The 26,438-nt window shown below is 43.2% G+C and overlaps 1 protein-coding gene across 1 annotated transcript; it reads left to right on the forward strand.

Moving 5' to 3' along the window:
- Positions 1-1,145: 1,145 nt before the first annotated feature.
- cacng6b (calcium channel, voltage-dependent, gamma subunit 6b) lies at positions 1,146-24,322 on the forward strand (the record flags this gene model as incomplete). Its single annotated transcript, XM_080425782.1, has 4 exons — positions 1,146-1,473; positions 17,100-17,174; positions 18,661-18,798; positions 22,151-24,322. The coding sequence occupies 4 exons, from the start codon at positions 1,146-1,148 to the stop codon at positions 22,372-22,374; spliced, it is 765 nt and encodes a 254-aa protein (XP_080281908.1). The 3' UTR covers positions 22,375-24,322.
- Between the last annotated feature and the right edge of the window lie 2,116 nt (positions 24,323-26,438).

The following is a 26,438-nucleotide window of genomic DNA, read 5'->3' on the forward strand; positions in this document are numbered from 1 at the left end:
TTAACTAGTCCTCTAGTCCACATCCCTCACTAGTGAACTAGTCCTCTAGTCCACATCCCTCACTAGTTAACTAGTCCTCTAGTCCACATCCCTCACTAGTTAACTAGTCCTCTAGTCCACATCCCTCACTAGTGAACTAGTCCTCTAGTCCACATCCCTCACTAGTTAACTAGTCCTCTAGTCCACATCCCTCACTAGTTAACTAGTCCTCTAGTCCACATCCCTCACTAGTTAACTAGTCCTCTAGTCCACATCCCTCACTAGTGAACTAGTCCTCTAGTCCACACCCCTCACTAGTTAACTAGTCCTCTAGTCCACACCCCTCACTAGTTAACTAGTCCTCTAGTCCACATCCCTCACTAGTTAACTAGTCCTCTTGTCCACATCCCTTACTAGTTAACTAGTCCTCTAGTCCACATCCCTCACTAGTTAACTAGTCCTCTAGTCCATATCCCTCACTAGTCCTCTAGTCCACATCCCTCACTAGTTAACTAGTCCTCTAGTCCACATCCCTCACTAGTTAACTAGTCCTCTTGTCCACATCCCTCACTAGTCCTCTAGTCCACATCCCTCACTAGTTAACTAGTCCTCTAGTCCACATCCCTCACTAGTTAACTAGTCCTCTTGTCCACATCCCTCACTAGTTAACTAGTCCTCTAGTCCACATCCCTCACTAGTTAACTAGTCCTCTAGTCCACATCCCTCACTAGTTAACTAGTCCTCTTGTCCACATCCCTCACTAGTTAACTAGTCCTCTAGTCCACATCCCTCACTAGTTAACTAGTCCTCTAGTCCACACCCCTCACTAGTTAACTAGTCCTCTAGTCCACATCCCTCACTAGTTAACTAGTCCTCTAGTCCACATCCCTCACTAGTTAACTAGTCCTCTAGTCCACATCCCTCACTAGTTAACTAGTCCTCTTGTCCACATCCCTCACTAGTTAACTAGTCCTCTAGTCCACATCCCTCACTAGTTAACTAGTCCTCTTGTCCACATCCCTCACTAGTTAACTAGTCCTCTAGTCCACATCCCTCACTAGTTAACTAGTCCTCTAGTCCACATCCCTCACTAGTTAACTAGTCCTCTAGTCCACATCCCTCACTAGTTAACCAGATCTCTCCCAATCCTCTAGTCCACATCCACTATGTGGTCCAACTTCATCCTAAAGCAGGATGCAAGGGGGGCTAAAGGCGACGGCGGCGGCGGCGGGCGGAGGCGCCCCCCCAAGATGAGCGACACCCAGGAGGGGAAGATCAAGCTGGCCTTCTTCGTGGCCATCGTGGGCGTGACGCTGACGGTGCTGGGCGTGGGCACCGAGTTCTGGGTGCAGCTGGCCGAGCCCAAGACCTTCAGCGGCAACCACACCTGTCAGATGGCCCACTACGGCCTGTGGAAGGGCTGCACCAAGACCCTGTTGGTGGCCGACATAGACCCCGACAGAGCCAGCTGTGGCCCCGAGGAACTGCACGGAGGTGAGACGCTACGTACTTCTGTGTTTCTCAAACCGTTTCATTTCAAGGACCGGCCCCAGTTTGATTATGCATTTGGCCACGGACCCCTAGCCTGGCATTGGCCAGACTGATAACGTGGATTCACTCTCACGTTCCTCCCCGGTATCAGTCTGGACTTCGGCCCATAGGGAGCGAGTATGAGAAATCAGAAAATGATTTTGATGCTTTTCACTGTTGTACGGACAGCAGTTGAAACGCAGTCACTGATTGGCCCGATCATTTTATGATTTCTCATACTCGCTCCCTATGGGCCGAAGTCCAGACTGATACCGGGGAGGAACGTGAGAGTGAATCCACGTTATCAGTCTGGCCAATGCCAGGCTAACGGACCCCCAGTTTGATATGTATTTTTTAAATCTCTAGGACCCCAATCTGCACTGTAAAATCCTCAGTGTTAATTTGACTCTTGACAGTGTACAAATGTAACCAAATGGACCCGTACGGTCCATCTGGTTACATTTGTACACTGTCGGAGTTACAGACCCACAAGGGTCCATTTGGTTCCTAACTATCAGTCATTTAGCTGCGGACCCCCTAGCTCTGGTCCATAACGTTAGAAAGAGTTCTTCTTAACGCTATCTTACTTTTCAGCCGTTGGCCGCGCACCCCTGGTAGCTGTGATAGAACAATTCCATTGTTCAGATCTGTAGGGGGCGCAGTGGAGTAACTAAATCATTTCTCCATCCGGTGAAATATTTTCTTTTCTGGCCAAAATTGTAAAAGTGTATTTTAGACGTGAGGTGGGGGGCTCCGAGTGTTCCCACTAAGGAAAGTAGGTTTTCAACATCTTAAAACCGTCTTTGTTTTGGTGAGTAGCAAAAGTGTATATATATTTTTTTACTGCAGACGAGAGGCTGCGCAGCCTGCGCTACCGGGGGTGTGCAGGCAACGGCTGAAAAGTAATATAGCGTTAAGGAGAACTCCTTCTAAGAGCTATAGGGACCCCCTGGAACCCCTCCCAAGGACCCCTGTGGGTCCCCGGACCCCACTTTGAGAACCACTGCTCTACTTGACTGGCTGACTGGTGTGTGTGTTTGTGTGTGTCTGGCACTCGCTAGTTTAAAGTCTTTTTTAAATGATCATGATATGCGTTTAGTAAATTATGGTCCCATTAATAAAATAATCATAAAGTAGGGTATGTTTTTAGGGCTTCTATTGGTTCTACCGAGTGAAGACCCGCCCTCGCTGCGGTTGCAGCCTATAGCAGTCGTTTCCGGTTTCTTTTCGGGACCGGAAGTTCAAAGATGGCGGATTTGAATTCGCCAAAAAAGTAGCCTCGATCTCCAGGCTTTTATTGTTTAGTTTTGCTAAAAAATAAAAGCCTGGCCCAGCGCGTCGGTGTACTCGGTATGAGGAAGTGTTTCATTTCCCAACCAACCAGAGTGCAGTGGGCGTCGCTCGTAATGTTGTGTTAACGGGGAGGGGGTTGACGGACAGATCGGTGAACCAATGGGATCAGGCGCAATCTCTTGCCGGCTCTATACACACGAAATCAGGAGCGTTGGGGCAGTCTACCAAAAAAGTGACTTCAGTCTATGGTTCAGACAGGCAAACCAAATCAGATTTTTGTCCAATCCAGATTGGAATCAAGTTTGAACAGCAAAAAAATTAAACAGATTTTTTTGCTAATCTGATTTGAACCGCATTCCTATCCACAAGTTTCCCAAGGAGCTAACTGGGGGAAAGTTGCTTGCGTTCTTTTGGGCTTGTTTCTAAACTGTAGTTGCTTATTTGGTCTTGCTTCCTAATGTTTTTTAAACCAGTGGTTCCCACATTTCTTCATGTCAAGGACCCCCAGATTAAATTGTAATTGTCTACGGACCTCCATCTGAAATTAATTTGTGCCAGGGGCCCCCATAAAAGATTTGTGTTGTTAAAATGTTTCAAAGATATAAAATTTCATTCGCAATAATTTAAATAAATAGCAAATCTACAACCTCTCAACGTGTCGCGAGGCGAATAGCCGATGTAGAGTAGTAAAACTTAGCCTATAGTCGCTTCTTTTGGGCTTCTTTTTCATAGACCTGGCCGTTTTTCACAGGTTTCACTGGTCACAGCAGCAACTGCAGGCAGCCAGTAAGAATGAAACACAGGACAGGAGCTAGGCTACTGCTAAGAGCAAGCGTCAAGAGCAGGGTCATCAATATGTCCGTACACGGACAAAATGTGTCCGTGGCAAAGACTTGTTCTTGTCCGTGGCAAATTTCTTTTTAAAATCTTTTTTACACACCATTATAATGTTCTTATTTTGATCATAAGACCCAATTACTGAATGTCAAGTCTCCAGGTTTTCTTCTGAATATGTAAGACACTTATTTACTACGACACTATGGCATATTAGGAGTCCACTGGTAAAGTGGTTCTCAAATGTTTTATTTGCAAGGACTCCCTTAAAGCAATACAAGGCAGGTCCACAAATAACGATTTTTAGCAACCTCTGCTGGTCACTACCGTCACTGCATGTATTTTCCGTAGTCCTGCATTACCCAGAATTCCATTTGTTTTCACCGGAAGGCGGAAGGGTTTCAAAAAGCGTTATTTTAATTGTTTTATACTATCTGCGGATCGTTTCTCTTAGCCAGTGGAGCATTACCATGAGCTGTGTTTTCTTTTGCTGTTGTTTTTCCATCTTCAAATCCTATAATGTCTTAAAAACAGCGTGAGTTCCTTTTTGTTAATAGCGCGGTAGTTCCTGGCCAAACAGGAAACCGGTGCGGTAGTTCCTGGACAAACAGGAAACCGCTGCATTTCCGTTACTGTTTTCCGGCCGGATGACGTCATTTTCGCGGGAAGGGCGGCCCGCCACCGTTTCAATAGAACATCCACTCATTTTGTATGTCCGTGGCAGAAATGGAAATTTTACAAAAATGTCCACCACAAGCCGGCATGGCGATGAACCCTGGTCAAGAGCCATTGATCATTAGTTTGAATCAGCTGTGTCACGGGAGATGTTGTGGGGGAGAAGGCTGGTTTAATGTGACCCTTTCTGACTTCTGTCAGGTTCTGTGTCAGTCATTATTGTTGACTGCCACAGATCACTTGAATGCATTAAATGACTCTGACAACAAGAAGTGATGTCCATAATTCACACGACGGCTCATGGAAACTTGTGGATAGGCGGTTTGTAATGCGATTGAATGGAGATTGAATCGCATTACAGGTTAAAAAGGAGATTACAATTGAGATTTGGGGAGCACTTGGGTCTTTTGGGTCTTTCACAACATCTAATGGAAGTAGGCAAATGAAGCATTATGGACATTTGCTGATCTTATATGTTTATTACATGTCACACTGTACAACGGTTAAACGGTAAACTCGTCATTATCTAGCTTGGCTCCACCCCCTGAATTCACTAGCCTCGCATTCAGGGTCTGGTGACGCTGTAGAAGGCGGGGTTTTCTCGTTTGCAAATCTAAACGACCCAATCGGGGTCGCGATAATCCAGTATGAACCAATCGCCACAAAGAGTCCCACTTTGGCCACGCCCCATCTCAGAAAACTGCTGCACTGAGAGGGCTTTCAGACTGAATAGTGGAGTGTCAGGCTAGTCATTATCCACCTTGTCAGTCGAATTGAATTCAGCCTGAGCCTATACCTGTCACTTAGAGCAGGGGTCTTCAATGTTTTCAGGCCAAGGACCCCCTAGCTGAGAGAGAGATGAAGCAGGGACCCCCTACTCTATATTGTATAAAATTGTGTTTCAGAGTAAAGTGTTTTTTTTATTAGTCTGCTCTTTTTTCCCTCTACACCTATTCACCTGTTTCCTAGGCTGTGTGTGTTTCACTTCCTGTCGATTTCATTGGATATCATTGGTCATCTGACCAGTTTCATTGGATTTCATTGGATCAAATCGACAGGAAGTGAAACACACACAGCCTAGGAAACAGGTGAATAGCCTCTTTGCCAAAAATAGCCGATCTACAAGCTCTCAACGCCTCGCAGCGCGAGGCATTGAGAGCTTGTAGATCTGCTATTTTTGGCTAAAGGTTCTCCTCAGAAAAGGGATGCTAAGGTTCAAGTGGTTAAGGTAAAAAAATATATATCACACAAAGATTTGGCAGACCCCCTGTAGTAACCCCCTAGGGGTCCCAGACCCCCTGTTGAAGACCCCTGACTTTAGAGTGAAAAGACTACAACCTGCTCCTGTAAACACAAACAATCACCCGCTCTTTATTTTTAACGTGCGGGTATAGCTGATATATAGCGGTCTCCCGTTGACAATCGTAGCACCTGCCACCACACAGCACACACACGGCCCAGAATTTCAGACACTGCCAGAAACTCTGTGGTGGATTGGCGTCCTTGACTCTGTTACATTTCATACTGCGCTGAAGGACCCATTTCTTCTGACCCATTCCGTCTGGGATGGCGCTAAGATGGCTGACACCATGCAACATAAATGTATGTATAGATATTAGGGGTGGGACGATATATCGCGATACTTTCTCCCGCGATAAATAATCGATATACAGCCGAAAAATATCGATATTTATAAAAAAAATTAAATAAAAACAAGTTTGTGATACGTTGTTTTTCCTACTCTGTATTTGTGTAATGATGATTTTGAACTGTTTGGTGCTATTTTATGTGTTTATGAATTGAATACAAGGACTATCGTGATATATCGTTGGCGAATTTTCATGCAATATATCGTGATATCGCAATATATCGATATTTTCAGATATCGTGATATATCGTTGGTGAAATTTCTTGCAATATATATCGAATATCGTGATATCGCAATATATCGAACATCGTCGAATATCGTGATATATATTGTTATCGTGGGCCTAATATCGTGATATATATCGTATCGTGAGGTACCCATATCGTCCCACCCTTAATAGATATAGTGCATTATATTTTTCACTATAGACCTCTCTGACTTTTGTAGGGATAGTTTTTAATGGAGCTTGCAACCATGCCTCCCAGTCCCACCCCTCCTTGTCATACTCCCAGCCACTCAGGCCAGTTTTCTCACCCAACCCTCGGTGCTCCAAGTATTCACATGCAATGAATTGTAGGATAGGTGTCAGGCCAGGGCTTACCAGTATAGTTGGTAAGACACAAACACCCTTTGACACATCTCTTGACTCCTATTTCTGTTTTGATACCGTAGGAAGAGCAGCTGTTTTAAAGTTTCAGGCTGGTGTAGGAGAGTTGGGGGGTGAATTTAACATAAAAGTGTTCAAATTGATCCCTAAATCAGTATTGTGTTTTAATATTGTCATAATCTTATGGTTCAAACATTTACCATATCTTTTCCCAAAGAGGTATTAAAGATCTGAGAAAGTAAAGTATGGAAATCATCGGCAAAATGGTAAAAACCCCAGCATATTTTTGCCGCTGCGATGCATTGTGAGCTTGTAGATCGGCTAGTGTATTTTTGGCGAAGAGATTTGGTTTGGACGGGAAAAAGTACAGTTGCAACTCACTCTATTCTTTCACTATAGGAATAGAGGGTCTAAGTGGTTGAGCCTGATTGCTCAACAATGTTTGGTCAATCTAAACAAAACTGTTCTAAAATGTTTGTTTTTTTTAAACTTAAAAAATCAAGTGATACCTGATTCTGTAGGTATGATCGTCCACTTTCATATTAAATGAAACAGTGACAATTCTAACATTTCCAGTGATCCCACGTTTTCCTGCGTTGGCTTACATAGACATTGATGCCGCATAACCCTGTATGACCCTGTACAGCCAGAGGCTATGGCTTGTTGGGGGTCCTTGGCGTGGAAACGTTCGGGAACCCCCTGAGGTATAGGTTTTGTTGTGGTTGTAACTTGGCACTAGGCGTCAACATTCAACAATGCTATTTGCACTGGGGGTCTGCTTCGCGACATGTTTCGAGCTTGTGGATCTGCCTCTTTTGATCCTTTTGTGTGTGCCTTTGGCTCGCCCAACCCAACCTCCAGAGAACAAGGACAGTCAGTCTAATAACAGTGTGGCTTCCGTGTGAACCTTGGACGTCCTTATTGATGACATCCTATTGACACTGTGACGTCATATCAACTTCTATTCCAAATCATTTGCCTTTCCATTGACTTCCAGTGTAAAAAAGAAAAAAGGTATAGAACATATGGGAAATATTTTCGAGATTGTATACTTCATTGGCCTACTTGCGGTGTGCTTGATTGGTCCACAGGGGAGTGACATGCAGCAAAGGCCGTCGGGATCGGGACTCGAACGCGCGACACGCCGTCAGGCTACTCTGAGCCGAGGTGCCTGGACCGCTACGCCAGCGGCCCAGGCCGACAGACACTCTTCTCGAGGACTCGGCCTCTATAGTGAGAGCAGAGTCCTTCCTTCCAAAGAAATGTTGGAATTCTGCACACTATGGATACGTTGAATGTCAACATTTCGGAACCAAAAATAGATTCTAAACCGATTCCAACCCTATCGGTATGCAACTCGGATGACGCCGAGTCGACACAGGGCGGGGCCATCACACCACCCCTCGGCGCGGTGCACTCGCTTGGCTTGCACCTGGCCTTGCTTGGGCCGGGGCGCACCGCCCTCACAGGGGCTCAAGCCCCGGCTTCTGTTGGCCTGCCTGCCTTGTTTTCGATGCCAACATTTTTATTGAGTCGACAGGGTTCCACGTTGTTTGAGTTTCTTTGTGGAGCAGGGGGTGGGTGAGCGGGCCTGGGTGTAAATAGCCCAATAGCTGGCGGGAGACTATTCTCACCCGAGTGTGAATAGGCACTCTGCTATATTAATCATGAGGATACTAGGTGAGTATAATCAACCACTTAAACCCCCTGTTGTCTTAGAGCACTGGACTTGAGTCACAACTGAACTTTGACCACTTTTTCCCATCTACGCCAAATCTACAAGCTCACAATGCTCACGCATTGTGAGCTTGTAGATTGGCTATTTTTGGCTAATGTCCCCTAGTCTCGCGTGGCCAGACAATATCACACTGCCTAGGGCAAAATGCAATGCAATTTTTTTTTTTTTGCAATGCAATTGTTTTGAATAACAAATTATGTAATTTGCATCATATCTCCTGAACCAAACATGATGATACGGAATATGTGATGTCTACACCTACAGTATGTTTTGATGATCAAGGATTACAATAATATCATGTACAACATCATAAACTGTTGTTCAGGTGAATTGTTAAAGGCGAATTCAGTGACATTGTGAGGATTACATGGAAATCACAGTATGACGTTATGATGCAGACTGACAATTCAAGCAAATTTCATGCAATCTTATAATGTAGAATAGATGATGTCTCACACGTATGTGTTGATGGTCAAGGATTTACAGTGATACCATATAAAACAGAGGTTCTCAAACTAGGGAGTCGCGGGAAAGTGACAGTGGGGTTGCACATTAACGGAAAACATTGAAATGTGTAGATTCCTTCCAAATAAGTTTCGTTTTTTAAAAGCACATGCGAATGCATTTTGTATTAAGGTTCTGTCAACAGATATAGGCTATATACTGTACTGTATGCTTCCATTCACAAATATGTACGGAAAAACATAAAAACAGAAACACTACTAGAGAAAAACTACTAGAGAAAAACTTCTAGGGAAAAACTACAGAGGTTCAGGCCGCTACATGGTTCTCACATCGAGAGTTCGGGCCGCTACGTGCCCCTCACATCTAGAGTTCGGGCCGCTACGTGCCCCTCACATCTAGAGTTCGGGCCGCTACACCATACGGCGCACCGCCGATCAGACCAATATGTCAGAGTCATAGTGTCGGGGACTTTGTCAGAGTACCCGTTGTATCTGTCTACCTGTGTCCCTATTATGCCCATATATGGAGATATCTGTATATGTCAGTCCTTGTCCCTTTTATGCCCATATATGGAGATCCCTGATGTCATCAGTATATGCCCATATTGAAATGCCCATATGGGCATATTGGTTGGTTGGATCAGCAGTTCTGGACAACTGGATAATCTGAACTACTCGACGGCGGGCACTGCAAGGCGGGCACTGGCAAGGACTCCTAGAGTCTCCTAGGACTCCTAGAGTCCTTGCCGCTGCACTCGCCGAGTTGGAAGTGGGTCGGTCTCATATATGCAAATGCCCATATATGGGCATAGCAGTCGGATCTGTGGCTCTGGAAAACCGGATCTCTGTATCTGTCAGTCCTTATCCCTTTTATGCCCATATATGGAGATCGCTGATGTCGTCAGTATATGCCCATATCAGTATATGCCCATATTTGCGGCTGATGCCATGACGACACATTGAGGTTAGACAGCACAACACACTCCGTATTTGGGTGTAGCTGCATTGGGAACTCCTTATATGGTAATGGCTGAGTCAGAGTGATGTCAGAGGTCCGCCCGCCCGCCGGCCCTCCCATTAGCCAATGTTAGGATGTTAAGACACAATCAGCGGACTTCACTGCAGCAATGCCGGACAACAAGCAGCAGCCTCCAGAAGCTCCCTATGCGAAGAGGATAGTAGTGGGCACCTCCTCGTCCTCCTACCAGGAGGGCCGTACTGCTGAGCAGGTCCGCCTCATCAGACAGATAGAGCTGGAGCAGTGGAAGAAGAAGACCCAGACACTCCGGGGCAGGAACGTTCTAACCGGACTCGCCATCGGAGCCATAGTAATGGGAATATACGGCTACACGTTTCATTCAGTCTCCCAGGAACGCATCATGGACGAGCTGGATGAGGAGGCTAAGCTGGCGAGGATGAGCGGGCCGAAGACGGGTGCCAACTGAGGTTGATGCAGCCTTCTGGAGTGTGTGTGTGTGTGTGGGTGGGTCAGCTGTTCTCAACTCTCTTGTTCATTTGAAGGACCCCCAGTTTTTTTTATCTCTCCATGTGGTTCCATTTGTACACTCTTGGAATTACAGACCCGTATGTGTCCATGTGGACCTCTGGTGGTCCCCGGACCTGTCGTTGAAAAACAGTGCCCTATACATCTCCAGCACTTACAGCAGAGAAGGCACTGATGTGGACATTACCTGGTCCAAACCTGGTCCAAGCCTGTCACTTATTATTGAGATACTGATGGACATTGTCTGGTCTGGACTGTACAGCGCTTCGTATGATTTGTGTGTTGCTGATTTGAAATTATAGGTGTCTATCTTGTGGTTGTAATTAAAACGTGCCTGTCAGTGGATTAGAGTAGTGGAAAAAGTACTCAAATGATTTACTTATGTAAAAGTACCAATACTGCAATATAGAAATACTCTGTTACAAGTAAAAGTCCAGAATTCAAAATTTACTTGAGTAAAAGTACAAAAGTATTGGTATCAAAATGTACTTAAAGTACCAAAAGTAAAAGTACTAAAATGTTTGAAAAATTGCAGATCTACAAGCTCACAAGCGTTTTGAGCTTGTAGATCGGCTATTTTCAAATAGCTTAGGTATACATTGGGCTAAAGTAGTTAATGTATGTTTCATAATATCATAATTTATATCTGAAAAGTAACTAGTAACTAAAGTTTTCAAATAATTGCAGTGGAGTAAAAGTACAATATTTGCCTCTGAGATGTAGTGGAGTAGAAGTAAAAGTATTGGAAATTGGAAATACTCAAGTAAAGTACAAATACCTCCAAATGTTACTTAAGTACAGTACTTAAGTAAATGTACTTAGTTACTTTACACCACTGGAAAGGATGGCTCCACTTTCAACATTATTAAGATGCGTAAAAGGCAAAAAGACTAACACATCCCGGAATAACCTACGAGGCGGGTGCTGGATACAAAATTCAACATGCGAAGGAGAGTGGCATCTGCACGCCAAAATTATGCTCCCACTTGAAAAATTTTGTTTGTTTGTGAACGTTTCAACTCTTCCTCGGAGGAAGAGCTTGAAGCGTTGCCAAACAAATAGGCATATTCTGGTGTGCAGATTTTATTCTTTTATACTTTTCAACATTACCTTCCTGGAAAGACATTTTGTCATTGTCACACTGTCCAGAGGCCGCACACTGGAATTAATAATCATCATAACTAACATTGTGATCATCTGTGCATACATAGCTCAATAATGTGAAACAGTCGATTACTTATGTTGTGTGGCCTTGTAAACACCTGGGAATGCAGGTTACTGCTGAAATATCTCATATCTCATCCCCATGAGAGCTATTTATATTGATATAAAATAATAATTTGTAAAAGAAAAAAAAATAAGAAAAAGACACACAATCAGCAGAACTCATGCATTTGTTTCCCCTGTCAGTTCATGTCATGTTATTGTTGAACCCCAAGGCCATATGGGGGCTTACCTCAAGGCTGTCCTCATGTGCCGCGTCCCTAACAATACCTGATTGATGAAAGGGGATTAAAACAGGAAAAAAAGGGCCAAGAGGGGGCTTTCGAAATGAGTTGCACCAGTTGATGATGACGTCATAGGCTATAGGGGAGAAAGAAAAGGATGGACAACACACACACACCTCACCGTTTCTTCATTTCCCTTTATCATCACGCTGATGTGAACACAGAGGGGAGCAGGCATAGCCACGAGGGGATGCACATACATATGTCTACGCATGCATTTACATACACACTGTTTGTTTATTCATCTATCTATATAGAGTCATTCTTTCACCCAATTGCACACTGCTGCATTGTATGTGTATGTGTATGTCGTATTTTGAATATCTTTGCTCTCGGGCAGAAACCGCTTATCAGTTTTTTTTTTACGTAAATGAATGCCCTACTTGATCATAGCATAGGCCTACTACAGCGTTACTCAAAATTAAGCATAAAAAGTTGCGGATCCACAAGCTCGAAACGCGGTGCGAAGCGGCGCGTTTTGAGCTCGTAGATCTGCTGCGTTTGCCGTTTCATTAATTTTTATTCCTGAAAAGTAACAGTTTTGGACATCTGAGGTTTCCACCCGTCAGAGACGATACATGGGATGTGTTACGGGTTTTGATGGTCACTTTGACCGTATAGCACCTCGCTCCTTTTGTGTGTTATCAATCTGTGATAGGCCTATAACAAAAACGTTCCACGGGTATAGAATGTATGATATTCTGGTAATGGCATTATTATAGGTAATAATAACATATTAGTGTAGTGCAGTCATCAACTGAATGAAATATGGGGGAAATGGTCTTTGGAGAGCATTATCTGGACCCGTATAAAGGAAAAAGCAAAAATTCTGGATTCCTAGCTGAGGCAATCTACAGATTTATAATCGACGCAAGTGATCTCTTAGATCAATGCACCCTGTGTGTGTGTGTGTGTGTGTGTGTGTGTGTGTGAGTGTGTGTGGGTGCGTGTGTGTGTGTGTGCTGTAATCTTGCAGAAGAGGGCTAGTGAGAGAGGGGGAGAGGGGCTGGTTGTGTGAGTGAGGCTGGCTGTATATGTATGTATCTGGGTCATCCTACAGATAATGTGCAAATCGAGTCATTAAAGAAATATGATGCTGAGCGAGAAATCCAGTTACTGTATGTGACTATACCGTAGACCAGTGGTTCTCAAACTTTTTCATGTCAAGGACAGCCCAAATTGATATGGCCGCAAATCCCCTTCTGAAAACGTTTTGTGCCAGGGAACCCGAGGCGAGAAAAAACTAAAAACTAAAACATTTTTGATATTCTTCACGAAGTGATGCGCTGTGAGCTTGTACATCTGCTATTTTTGAATAGCCAACGTATAAGTAGATGAAGTGGTTAAAATGATTGTGATTGCTACATTAACCCATTCAATCCGGGGACCGCATCTCTGTCACTTTCGATTTCTTTGGCTAGTGCGGCTGCCGCGCATGAGCTTGTAGATCTACAATTTTTTGAAAACCATGAACATTTGTGCAAATATTAGATTTTTTTTTTTTTAAGCGGACATTTGTAACTCAAATCTTTGCTTCTGGGGGTCCCTGGAACTCAATATTTTCCATATGTTCACTTTAAAAAATATATATTCCAAGATTTTCACAAATGTTCACGATTTGTCTAAAATAGCACGTATACAAGCTCATAGCACGGCACTCGGTGCCGTGCTATGAGCTTGTATATCTGCTATTTTTGAATAGCCAAAGAAATCTTAAAATGACAAAGATGCGTCCCCGGTCTTGGGTTAACTCATTTTGCTGGGGACCCCCTAGAACCCCCCTCCCCCAGGACCCTAAGACACTTTAAAAAATAATGTAAATAAGAGAATGAGATCAACCTTTATTGATCATAGGCAGCAACAGCAGTGAGAAAGAAACACAGGTGAGAGAATGAAGAACCAATACTCTCAGGAACTTGTAGTTCTCCACCACCTCCAATAGGAGGTATAGGGCTGTCAATGATCATTACATTTTACTTGACGATGAATTGTCATACAAATAATTGCGATCAATGATTTAATTGTGTTTTTTATCTGCCTTGAACATTGTCTGCCTTTTAGGCGTTGTGAACACTGTGAATGCATGGGACGAGTCTGGACGAGCATTTACATTAAAACGTGTTTTATTTACTGTTATGAAACATTTCTCTACAGAAAGGCATTTTTCGGTCCAACGCTCTTATTTGTCTTTGCTTTGTTTGTCCCTGTTGTGCTTTACAGGCTTTTGATGTCGCTTTTCTGGCAGAACATTGAGATTTTTCTTCTGATAAACAATGTGTTAGAAATAGATATAGTCTCTGTCGGTTGTAAACCTCATATGTCTAAAACGGTGCCTTTATTCGATAGGACAGTAGGCTGACATGCAGGATATAGGGAGCGAGATGGGGACTGACATGCAGCAAAGGCCGTCGGGAATCGGGATTCGAACCCACGACACACTGTCAGGCTACACTGAGCCTGTAGGTGCCCTGACCGCTACGCCAGCGGTCCAGGCCTATTTTTGATACATTAGTGTGACTCTGTAGTATGATCAAGCAAGGGCGATAATTTACGATAAATCCCCCAAAAGTTAAAATATGGAGATAAGAGGTTTCTGCCCTCGACAGCAACGATATCATAATGTCTATTTATCTAGCCGGATGCTTATAGAGACACAGACAACGTGGGCGTCCCGAGAGAGAGAGAGAGAGAGAGAGAGAGAGAGAGAGAGAGAGGCAGCCAGAATGCTTTCTGACAGTCTCTCTTTTCTGTAGCAGCCATCCAAACACAGTGGGCCCACGCAGGGCCATCGCAGTGGGCCCACGCAGGGCCATCGCAGTGGGCCCACGCAGGGCCATCGCAGTGGGCCCACGCAGGGCCATCGCAGTGGGCCGTGGGCATGTGGCATTTGGAGAGAAAACAGCTGTCTTTGTTGTCTGCCGCATATCCGGTTATTATTACGGCCCCGTTTGCACGCCTCTGGCGCCCTTGTCCCTGCCTCCCTGGTGCATGAGTTGGCCCCCTGATTGTCATCTCTAGCCATCCATCTATATCTATCCATCTATCTATCTATCTATCTATCTCCACCACCAAACAGTGGGTGGAAAAAGTACTCAAATTCTTTACTTAAGTAAAAGTACCAATACTGCAATATAATATATACTCTGTTACAAGTAAGAGTCCAGAATTCAACATTTACTTGAGTAAAAGTACAGAAGTATTGGCATCAAAATGTACTTAAAGTACCAAAAGTAAAAGTACAAAAATATTTGAAAATAGCAGATCTACAAGCTCACAACGCGTCGCGATGAGACCCGTTGTGAGCTTGTAGATCGGCTATTTTCAAATAGCCTAGGTATAAAATAGGGCTGAAGTGGTTAATGTATGTTTCATAATGTAATAATTTATATCTGAAAAGTAACTAGTAACTAAAGTTTTCAAATAATTGTAGTGGAGTTAAAAGTACAATATTTGCCTCTGAGATGTAGTGGAGTAGAAGTAAAATTATTGGCAATTGGAAATACTCAAGTAAAGTACAAATACCTCAAAATTGTACTTAAGTACAGTACTTAAGTAAATGTACTTAGTTACTTTCCACCACTGGCACCAAAGGTCTCTTCTGCCAACTGCAAAATATTGTTATCATATCGTCGCCGTCTTAACTCTATATTTTAACTTTTTGCGTTTTTCCGTAAATTAATAACGCCCTACTTGATCACACTACAGCGTCACGCAAAAGCATCTAAAGTAGCAGATCTACAAGCTCGTTTTGAGCTTGTAGATCCGACAGAGAGGATTTGCAGTGACGATAAGAGTATAAAGGTTTCACCGGGATGCATGTGGCGGAGGAGCATGTGTTTGACCACATAGTATCTAGTGCAGAGGTCTTCAACAGGGGGTCCGGGACCCCTAGGGGGTCCTCTGAGTTAATACAGGGGGTCTGCCAAATATTTGCGATGGGATTTTTTTTTTTACATTAACCACTTTGAACCCTACCCTGTGTGTGTGTGTGTGTGTGTGTGGTGATGCGATGCATCACATTGGCTAAATATTGGTTAAAAAAATATTTTAAAATAATGTACATTTTAGTTTTTTTAATGACATGCCCAAAACAGGGACGCCATGTTGAAAGTGGTTACGTCGACTAATTGATTATAGTCGACAAATTCCTGACTATTAGTTCAGAGGACAGCCCTAGCACCCGTGTGTGTGTGTGTGTGTGAGAGTGTGTGAGAGCACACTGTGATCTTTTCACTCAGTGGGTGAAAGTCTCTCTCCTCTGTGCCGGTGAAGCCAAGCGGAATGTGACCACTTCACAGTTTTGATCTAAATATAGAGGGAGCAAAGGGGGGGGGGGGGGGGGGGGAGAGGGAGAGAGAGGATCATGGGGGGCAGGTTAAAGGAAGCGAGGGATGAGGACAGTGGTGGAGCAAGAAGGAAAAAGCATGAGTTGACTTTGGAGGGTGAGCGAGAGAGACTGTGTTTAATACACCCCCCCTCTCTCTCTTTCTTTCTCTCTCTCTCCCTCCTGTCATCCCCTCCCTCCATCTGTGGTCCAGTCTCTTTTCCCCAGCACTGCCCACCTCTCCATCTGCCCTCTTCTTACCCCCCCCCCCCCCCCCATCCCACTCTCCCTCCATCATCCTTCATCTCTTTCCATCCATCCATCCATCCATGTTATCGTCCAAAAACTGTTACTTTTCAAAATTCAAATTCTAAAGCATCAAAAGTAGCAGATCTACAAGCTCGAAACGCGTCGCTTCGCGCTGCGTTTTGAGCTTGTAGATCTGCTACTTTTTGATGCTTTTGTGTGACGCTGTAGGGTGATCAAGCAGGGAGTTAATTTACGAAAAATACGCTAAAAAGATAAAATATGGAGATAAGAGGTTTCTGCCCGACAGCAACGATATGTTCTTCAACCCGCCCGCACCCCCGTGTCATTCTGTTTCCTCTCCTCCCCTTCCGTCTGCACTCATCTTCTCATTTCTATATAAAATCTTTCATCTCCCATCCAGCCCTCTCACTGTCTTGCTGCCTCTCTCTGGTGGCACCATATGTGCGAGAGAGAGAGAGAGAGAGAGAGAGATAGAGAGAGTGTGTGTGTGTGTGTGTGTGTGTGCGTGCTTGCGTTTGTGCGCGTGTGTGGATATAAATAGGAGAAGATGCCTGCGAGGAAAGAGCACATGGATGCATGAGAAGCCACATCATACATAATAACCAGCAACCATAGGGGTTGTGTGCGTGTGTGCGTGCGTGCGTGCGTGTGTGCGTGCGTGCGTGCGTGTGTGCGTGTGTGTGTGTGTGTGTGTGTCTCTGATCATTGTTTCTCTCCCCTCACAGAGACCAACTGTACTTACTTCAAATTCTTCACATCTGGGGAGAGCGCCGTCATATTCGGCAAGACCGCCAACAAGAGTGAGATACACACTTTCACCCCCACACTCCTTTATCCATCCCTGATCCTACTCTCTCTCTCTCTTTCTCTCTCTCTGTGTGTCTCTCTGTGTGTGTGTCTGTGTCTGTCTCTCTCTCTCTCTCTCTCTCTCTCTCTCTCTGTGTGTCTCTCTGTGTGTGTGTGTCTGTGTCTCTCTCTCTCTCTCTCTCTCTCTCTCTCTCTCTCTCTCTCTCTCTCTCTAATTACATAAGTCAGACACAATGATGAACACTTACAGTATCATCTTGTGCTTCCTGTCTATCTAACCCAGAGACTCTTTGACCTTCCCCCCAACTTCCTTCTTTCTTTCTTTCTTTCTCCCTGCCTCCATCCATCCTTCCTTCCTTCCTTCCTTCCTTCCTTCCTTCCTTCCTTCAGTCAATGTTCTTGCTTAAATAAAAAATACAAAGACGTTTTTTTAACTCTTGTTTAAAATGACCAAACCTGCCTGCCGATGATGTCACTGTAGGGCAGGTTTCTGAGACACATAGACAGAAATGGTACCATATTATAATGAGCAGTAGTGAGGGCCGGCTATATGAAGATGTGTCGAAAATGGGTGAAATGGTCCTTTAAGGCCTATTTCAAAAGTTGTGAAAATAGCCGATCTACAAGCTAACGGTGCGTCGCATTGCGATGCGTTGTGAGCTTGTATCAGCTATTTTTATTATTTCAGAAAATGTGTGATTTTTCTTTTCTGAAATTAGTTTGAAAATAGATTTTTTGCCCCCCCCCCCCCCCCCCCTAAAAAAAAAGAAAAGAAAAGATATTTACCTGTGACCCATAAAAAAATCTAGTCATAGTAGTCAGAGACCCAAAATGGGGTCGAGACTATGTTCCCAATGCACAAGCACCTCCCATCCATCCATCCAACCATCCATACATACATTCTCTCAGCCACCTTCAATTACAAGTTGCAAAAATAAGGCTGCCAGACTAGTTCTGGGTTGTTCTTATAGAACAAGTGTGAAAGATATGCATGAACGATGATTATCGACTTTTGTAATGTATTATTTAGATTTTGTTGTTTTTAGTATTTCTTTGTAATACACTGTGATATGAATGTTTTTGTTAATGTATTTTAATGCCTTGGACCCCAGGAAGATGAGCTGACGTTAAGGCGTCAGCTAATGGGCATCCGTTTAAATAAACAAAACAAAAAATTCCATCATCCTCTCTTCGGATAAGGATAAGGATAATTCCTTTTAACAGGTCGTTCATGAAAGTCCTTGCGGTCTTGTTTCCAATGAGAACCTGTGAGCAATTGGGGTTAAGAGTCTTGCTCAGGGACAAATTTCATATCATCGGCACATATGCTGGGATAGCCTGGAATCGAACCTGGGGCAACCAGGGCCAGCTGGTTCCCTAGGCGGGCTCACTAACCACTCAGCTATCTTTTCATCTCTCGTAAAGTAATCTCGGTTCACTTTCCCCATGTGATGTCTGTCTGTTATGTGTCTCTCTCAGACCTGAACTTATCAGCAGCCGTCTTGGCCCTGTTCAGTCTGACCATGATGGTGATGGGCTCCATCTGTATCACCATGTCCATCAGCAAATCAGTGCCCTTCTTCCTCAAGCCCGCCTCCTTCTGCTTCATCCTATCAGGTGAGACCTAAATTGTAAATTGTAATATCAATAATAATATCCATAAATCCCATTCGTTTTGACCAAGGGGCAAACCCCCTTCGCTGGAATTGAAGCTCACTTCTGGGTTCTCGTTCAGCCTGCTGTTCCTATCAAGTGTAGCCCATGCAGCAGATGTTGCTATTTCACCTTCTCCGGTCGCAATACATTATGAACTCAATGCAAGTCAATGAGGTTTTGGGCGAACTTTACACTTGGTTTTATTACCTTAGTAAACCTTTTCATAAACACTTTATGTTTTCAATCGCTAGTTTAAAGTCTTTTTTTTTAAATCATCATGATGTGCGTTTAGTAAATTATGGTCCCATTCATTTTGAAATGAATGATAAAGTAGGGTGTGTTTCTAGGGTTTCTACTGGTTCTACCGAGTGAAGACACGCCCTCGCTGCGGTTGCAGCCAATAGAGCATCGCAGTTGCGGCCACTTCCGGGTTCCACTGCAAAATACTCAATGCATTTTTCCCATTGACATTTCTGAAAATATTGATATCAATTATTTTAAGCCTAGAATCAAGCCATCCAGGGTCCTGGTGAATCATGACCATAAAACGTTTGATTCTGTGAAAAAACTTTTTTGAAAACGGCAAAACAAAGGGTATTTATTAAATATAGTATATCATATAATTAAATATAAAATAAAAAAAATCACAGAAAAAAATGTTTTATGGTCATGATTCACCAGGACCCTGGATGGCTTGATTCTAGGCTTAAATTAATTGATATAAATATTTTTGGAAATGTCAATGGGAAAAATGCATTGAGTATTTTGAAGTGGAACCAGGAAGTGGGCGGGAACTGCGATGCTCTATAGCATTAATTTCCGTTAGCATTTCGGACCGGATTTCGGACCGGATATAGAAAGATGGCGGATTTGAAAATCGCTGAAAAATAGGCTTCATTTACGGTCTGTAGAAACCAATGGCATCACTTTGTCCATACATTTTTATGGTCTATGGTTTTGACAGAAGGAAAACAGTAAATGATGTGGATGTAGGCCTATATACTCCCCCAGTAGATCCAGCTCTGAAATTATGCCAAAACAGCCACAGGTCTGTAGGCTACTCTGTACATGCAGGGTTCCAGTTGGGGATTAAAAAAACAACAACCTTGGACTCACTGTCAGGCATAAGAGCCTATGTGGTGGTACATACCTTAAAACCAATGATTCTCAACCTGTGGGCCAAGGGGGGTCCCCTAATGATTTTGGGGGGTCCCCGGATGATTAGCTTAAAGGTAGGGTAAGTGATTTTCTTTGGTTAAAATAAGTGTTAAATACCTCTATATTCTGATAGTACTCATTGCTATAGAGTGTTTGTTAGAGTGTTTCACTAAAAGGAGTCTCCCATGTCTCTCCAGCTCTTTATTAAACAGGAAATGCATTTTCAGTGCTCTCTCCTGATTGTCTTAAATGTTGTCACCTACCTGAAAATGTACTATATTCTGTTTACTAAAGAGCTGGAGAGACCCCTGTGACCGAACAAACGCTCTGTAGCGATGATTACTATCACAATATAGTACTTTAACCTTTTTAACAACAAAAACGAATTCTACCAAAAAATATCACTTACCCTACCTTTAATGTGCAACATTGTTTTCTCACTCACAATAAACAAACCAAAATGTGTATACAGGGTATCTGCAAATTTCTGAAGTTACAATTTAACTACTTTACACCATATCTGCATCAAAAGTAATCAACAAACTATACTATAAAACGTTTTCAAACCTTGGCCAAAATTGAGAAATATTACCGGAGAAAGAGGCAAAAATTGTGAGAATAGCTGATCTACATGCTTGCGAGGCGTTGTGAGCTTGTAGATCAGCTATTTTTTAATAGCCAAATAAATCTAAAATGACAGAGATGCGTTCCAGGTTTTAAGACCTTCCACTCGACGTTCCACTCGTCTTACTGGTGCCCCCAGCTGATCCCTGTTATGGACAACATTAAACTGGAGGTTTTCCATGGCAAGCAAACAGAAAGGGGGGGGGGGGGCTGGCAGAGTGACATGTAGATTTGCGTTTGAGCCACATTTATAACTACTAGGGAGGATGTAGAAACCCTCCCTGCAGGTATTTACAACCGAACACCCAACACGCCGCGTCGGGTGTCACTATCAGTGGTTAATTCCGGGACGAGGGGCTCATGTGGACTCCCCTTGTGGATGTTTGTTTATGAGCGTAAGGATGCCATTGGTTTTATCAAGTTGGGCACTTCCCAACTTCCCGTTTGTTTGAACTGGAACGCCTGACACTCCCCCCCCCCCCCCCCCCCCGGCACGAGGCTCTGCTTCACATTCTGGAAGTCCCTGAACCACACCCTAACACCGCCCCAAAATGTCTGGGTTTTACGTTTCATGACTTCCATAAGGTCACGAGAGGAGATCGAGGTAGACAGCGCGGTTGGTCTACAGCCCCATTATTACCTCAAACAAACCCATCTATGGGGATTTGCGGATTCATCACTTGGGGGAGAACTGCCGATCTGACCGTCTTCGCAGCGGGCACACCGCACAGGGGCGCGCCACACCCTTGGGTCCGCTGTGACGAGTTACGGCGCGGCGAGTCTATCAGTGGGACGGTTCTCGAGATGTGCGAAGGAGCGATGCGCTCACACGGCAGAGATTTCACACATTTTATAGAAGGATGGGATTTAGGGTCCGTGTTCACCAAGACACTTCTTTCCAGAGCACAGAGTATGTTTTAATTTGTTCACAATGGGAGAGCTGCGTTATTCTTTTGGGAAACTCCCGCCGCGTGACAACTCTGAGGCGCTGAACGTTTATCTTGCGGTCGCGCGATCACGTGTGGCGTTTTTAACCCATTAAGACCTGAAGCCAATTCTACAAATGTCTTCTAAATCCTAGTTTTCTGAAAAACCTATGTTTCTATATCGGTGGTTCTCAAACTTTTTCATGTCAAGGACCCCCAGAATTATATGTATTTGGCTGCAGACCCCCATCTCAAAATATTTAGTTCCAGGGACCCCCAGAAGCAAAGAATAGAGTTAAAAATGTTCGCCCTGCCCTGCCCTGCCCTGCCCTGCCCTGTCATAGCACTCGGTGCCGTGCTATGAGCTTGTAGATCTGCTATTTTTGAATAGCCAAAGTGTAAAATAATGCTTTTTAAGCTCAAATGAAAAAGTGACACAGATGCGTTCCAGGTCTTAACGGGTCAATCTGCTTGCTGAGAGCTGAAATGCTTTCAGGAAGCGTTTTGAGGCGAGCGTCTTGGTGTTTTCGCCCCCCCCCCCCCAAAAAAAAAAGAAATGGCTCGAAGTTTCTCTCTCTAACCTCCCCATCCCCATCCCTCCCCAGGTATTCTCATCCTCCTGTCCGTACTGGTGTTTCACCAGTCCGTGCTGGCCCTGTTGGCCAGTGACCACACCGTACCGCTGCACCACGAGCTCTCCTGGTCCGTGTCCTGTGTGGGCGCCGCCGGAGCCATCCTCATCATCGGAGGGATCCTCTTCCTCCTGCTCTCCCTCCCTTACAGCCCCTTTCAGAAGTGTCTGCCTCGAGGAGATGGTAGCGCCACCTAGCGTTTTTTTTTTTTTTCGGATGCCAAAATGCCCCCACGACCACCACCACCACCACCACACGTGTCCTTGGATGTTGCTGAATGAGAGAGTGTGTGTGTGTGTACCTGTGAGCTAATGGTCACCAGCGGGCCTTAGTTGATCAGAGCAGTGGTTCTCAAAGTGGGGTCCGGGGACCCCCAGGGGTCCTCAAGGGGGTTCCAGGGGGTCCCCAGCTGAATTAGTCAATATAGCATCAAAATCACTTCAACCACTTTAACCCTATATTTACATTGGCTATTTGAAAATAGCAGAGCTTGATCTGCAATAAAATAAAATAAAAATCAGATGGGGGTCCCGCAGGCAAATACATATTAACATGGGGGCCTACATAACATAGCTCACAACGCCTCGGATCGCGAGGCGGTGTGAGCTATTTTCACTATTTTAAAATGTGTTGAAAATAATAACAAAAAAGTAACGTTTTTCCCACCTGACACCAAGTACGATATGTAATGTCCACATGATTATGGGTGAAATATCTTCAGCAGCATCTTGTCAGCTTCTTAAAACAATGGCATATTTTCATGTATGTCTAAAAACTTAATAAACTGAACCAAATATAGAATATATTTAAGTAATATGACAATATATAATTAAAAAAATACTATATAAAATAAATCAAAATGACTTGGGACATTATAATTAGAAGGTTGATGATATTACAAATAATGTAGCGCTGGATAGCACTCTAGGGTTTGAGTTCAAGAAGCGTTTTGTTGTTTGTCCATAGAAAAATGACACAAGTATATCAATGACTGACTGTCCGACTGACCAATTATATGACTGATAAAGTGACTAAAGTCATCAGTCATCAGTCACACACTGTCGTAGAAATGATTTATCGGTTGCTTAAATATAGTGAAGCACAGTAGACATTTGTGTCATTCACTATGTTACATGATGCTCTATCATCTATTCAGATAGGTCCCGAGGGGAAAAGCTAATATCTATTGATGTGGGTCACATTTTTTTTGTGTCACACTTTATCCATTAGAATGCTTGTGGGATGGGGGATGTGTTCTGTCTGGATGTATCCATCCCATCATTTGAAAGGTCACGTGTCTTTTGATGGCCATATTATGTCCACACAAAAATGGCCTTGATACCCCTTGCAACCATAAATATGGAGGAGTCCCCCCTGTCGGGTGATAAGAAGCGGCTCGCTAGCTCCCATGCATTGAAGGAGGCATGAGCTCGGCTCTAGGCTCTCCCTAGGCTGGCAGAGGGAGTGTAGCGCCCAGGATTACATAGGCAATTGGCACTGGGTGAAAAAAATGGGTTACAAAAATAAAACATTTTGAGAAAAAAAAATATATATAGAGGAGTCACACTGCAGCCTACAGCACATGTATGCAGTGTTGGTAGCAATACGACAATACGACAATGTCATACCTTATGAACAGGGGCAATATCCTAAATTTGATCCCAACAAATATTAAATGAATTAAGTTTCGTAAAAACAAAACCCCCCCCCCCCAAAAAACCAACAGCACATTTTTTCCCCATTGAATTCAGTATTTATTATTCAGTGGTGTAGCCAAAGTGTGAATGCTGCTTTAGAGACAAATGTATGTGTGAATAAAACCGCGCTGAGAGGGGTATTAAAAATGTCAATTTGTATTGTCACAGTGTATTATATATAGACTCACTTTGTTAGCACATCTCTGTATATAAAATGTACGTATTTAAATTTTATCTTCTTGTTCACCGTTTTTGAAGTGCCAAGTTGTGCTCAGCTGATGTCATTTTGTTCAGGTCATAAAATTGACACTTTTTAAAATCGTAGATGCTGTGCTTAATTCTTCATGTAACCAACCACACATGTATGGCACTAGTTTTTCTTATTGAAAGAAAGCCTTTTGACATTCAACGACTGTCTCCAAGATACACGTCACATACCTGTGTGTATGTGTGTTGTCTGTATATGTGTAGAAATATAAAAAATATATTATATATATATATATATATATATATATATATATATATATATATATATATATATATATATATATATATATATATAAGCTAATAAATGTTTTGTTTAAAATAAATGTTTTAGACAATGGATATGTGATTGCATTTTTCTTAGGTCCTGTTAACAACATAAACCTGCAAGTATGGTGAATATATCGTCTCTGTCGGGTGGAAACCTCATATGTCCAAAACTGTTACTTTTCAGGATTCAAATAAAAAAATAGCAAAAGTAGCAGATCTAACAAGCTCGAAATGCGTCGCTTGGCGCCGCGTTTTGAGCTTGTAGATATGCTACTTTTGATGCTTTTGCGTGACTCTGTAGTATGATCTATAGGGCATTCATTTACGAAAAAAAACAAACAGTTAGAATATGGAGACGATAGGTTTCTGCCCGACAGCTATATATATATTGGAAGGATTCCCTGGTGATTCAACAAGTAAGAGTGCATACATACATAGCACGTAAATCAGGTTATAGTGCTTCCTCCAGCTGGCCTGGGTTTGAATCTGACCCCGCAGGCACTTTACTTGACTGCCCTAGCGTGTCTGATATCATGTCTAGACGGGGCGAGTTCAAAATCTGCGGAGAAAATTTCCGCCGGATTCTATTGGTTCACCGATCTATCCGTCAGCCCCCGCCCCCCGCCCCTCCTCCTCCCCAATGTGTAGCATTGAGAGCCCTGACGTCACCACATTTGGAGCGACGCCCACTGCACTCTGGTTGGTTGGGGAAATGAAACACTTCCTATTCCAGGAACATCAAACTGGTTGGTCCAGGCTTTTATTTTTTAGCAAAACTAAAAAATAAAAGCCTGGAGATCGAGGCTATACTGCATGTCAACTCCAAGGCACTCTCTGACTACCAATGTTATAATGTCACAATGCTTGTGAGCCTGTAGAACTCTTTTTTTCCCAATATTTTTTCAAATTAAAATATTTTCAAATAGTTTACATTTTGACATTTCTTTCCTTTTTCTTTTACATGCCCAAAAACGAGGTTGAATGTGGTTAAAAGCTAACGTTGACACTTTTTGTCCATAAATCCTCATCAGGGTGTATCAAAAACATTTTGTTTAATATAATATATATTCTATTTGAAAATAGCCAATCTACAAGCTTGCAGATTGGCAAAAAAAAATAAGAAAACTTTAAAAAGTGTGAACACTTCATTATTTTCAGATGGATGGATATCAAATACATTAAATGTGAATTTTGGGGGTCCATGAAAATGTTTGAGAAGCACTGGTCTGAACCACAAACACTCTGACCGTCCACCCCAGCTCCCTTCAGCTACAGTAGCTATAATTAGGCATAAGCTCATCGCCAGCACATTTCACTGCAGAGGTTGAAGAAACTTTATCCATGAATGTAAAGTATGTCTCTCCTCCACCCCCCCCCCGACCTCCACCCGGCCCCATCTGCCCCGCTGGCACTGTCCCCTTCCCAGTGGTGGAAAGTAACTGAGTATATTTACTCAAGTACTGTACAATTTTGGGGTACTTTTACTTTACTGGAGTATATCCAATTTCAATACTTGTACTTCTACTCCACTGCATCTCAGAGACAAATATTGTACTTTTACGCCACCACAATTATTTGACAACTTTAGTTACTTAAGATTTTGAATATTATTACAAAACATATACATTAACCACTTCAACCCTATACATTAGGCCTGTAACGATACAGTAACTGCATCGATGCATCGTTTTGAATTTTCAACGATCTACTATATCGATATGCAAACAGCTAAATATCGTATCGTTTGACTTTGAATCGTATCGAATCGTTTTGCAATGCAAATAATCGTATCGAATCGTTCTGCAATGCAAATAATCAATTATATCAATACTAAGTACTTTTAAGAAGAAAAAAAGAGAAAGAGGGGTTTATATCCAGTATCCAGGTATTTATTTTTCACACAGAATTTTTGGGTAAATAAATAGTTACTATATCGATTTTAAATCATTGAATGGAATCGTATCGTTCTAAATTAACCTGTCCTGTATCGTTCATGTATCGTATCGACTAAATCGCTGAATCGAAACGTA

Source organism: Gymnoscopelus braueri, assembly GCF_963280865.1.
Source record: "Gymnoscopelus braueri genome assembly, chromosome: 4".
Lineage (NCBI taxonomy): Eukaryota > Metazoa > Chordata > Actinopteri > Myctophiformes > Myctophidae > Gymnoscopelus > Gymnoscopelus braueri.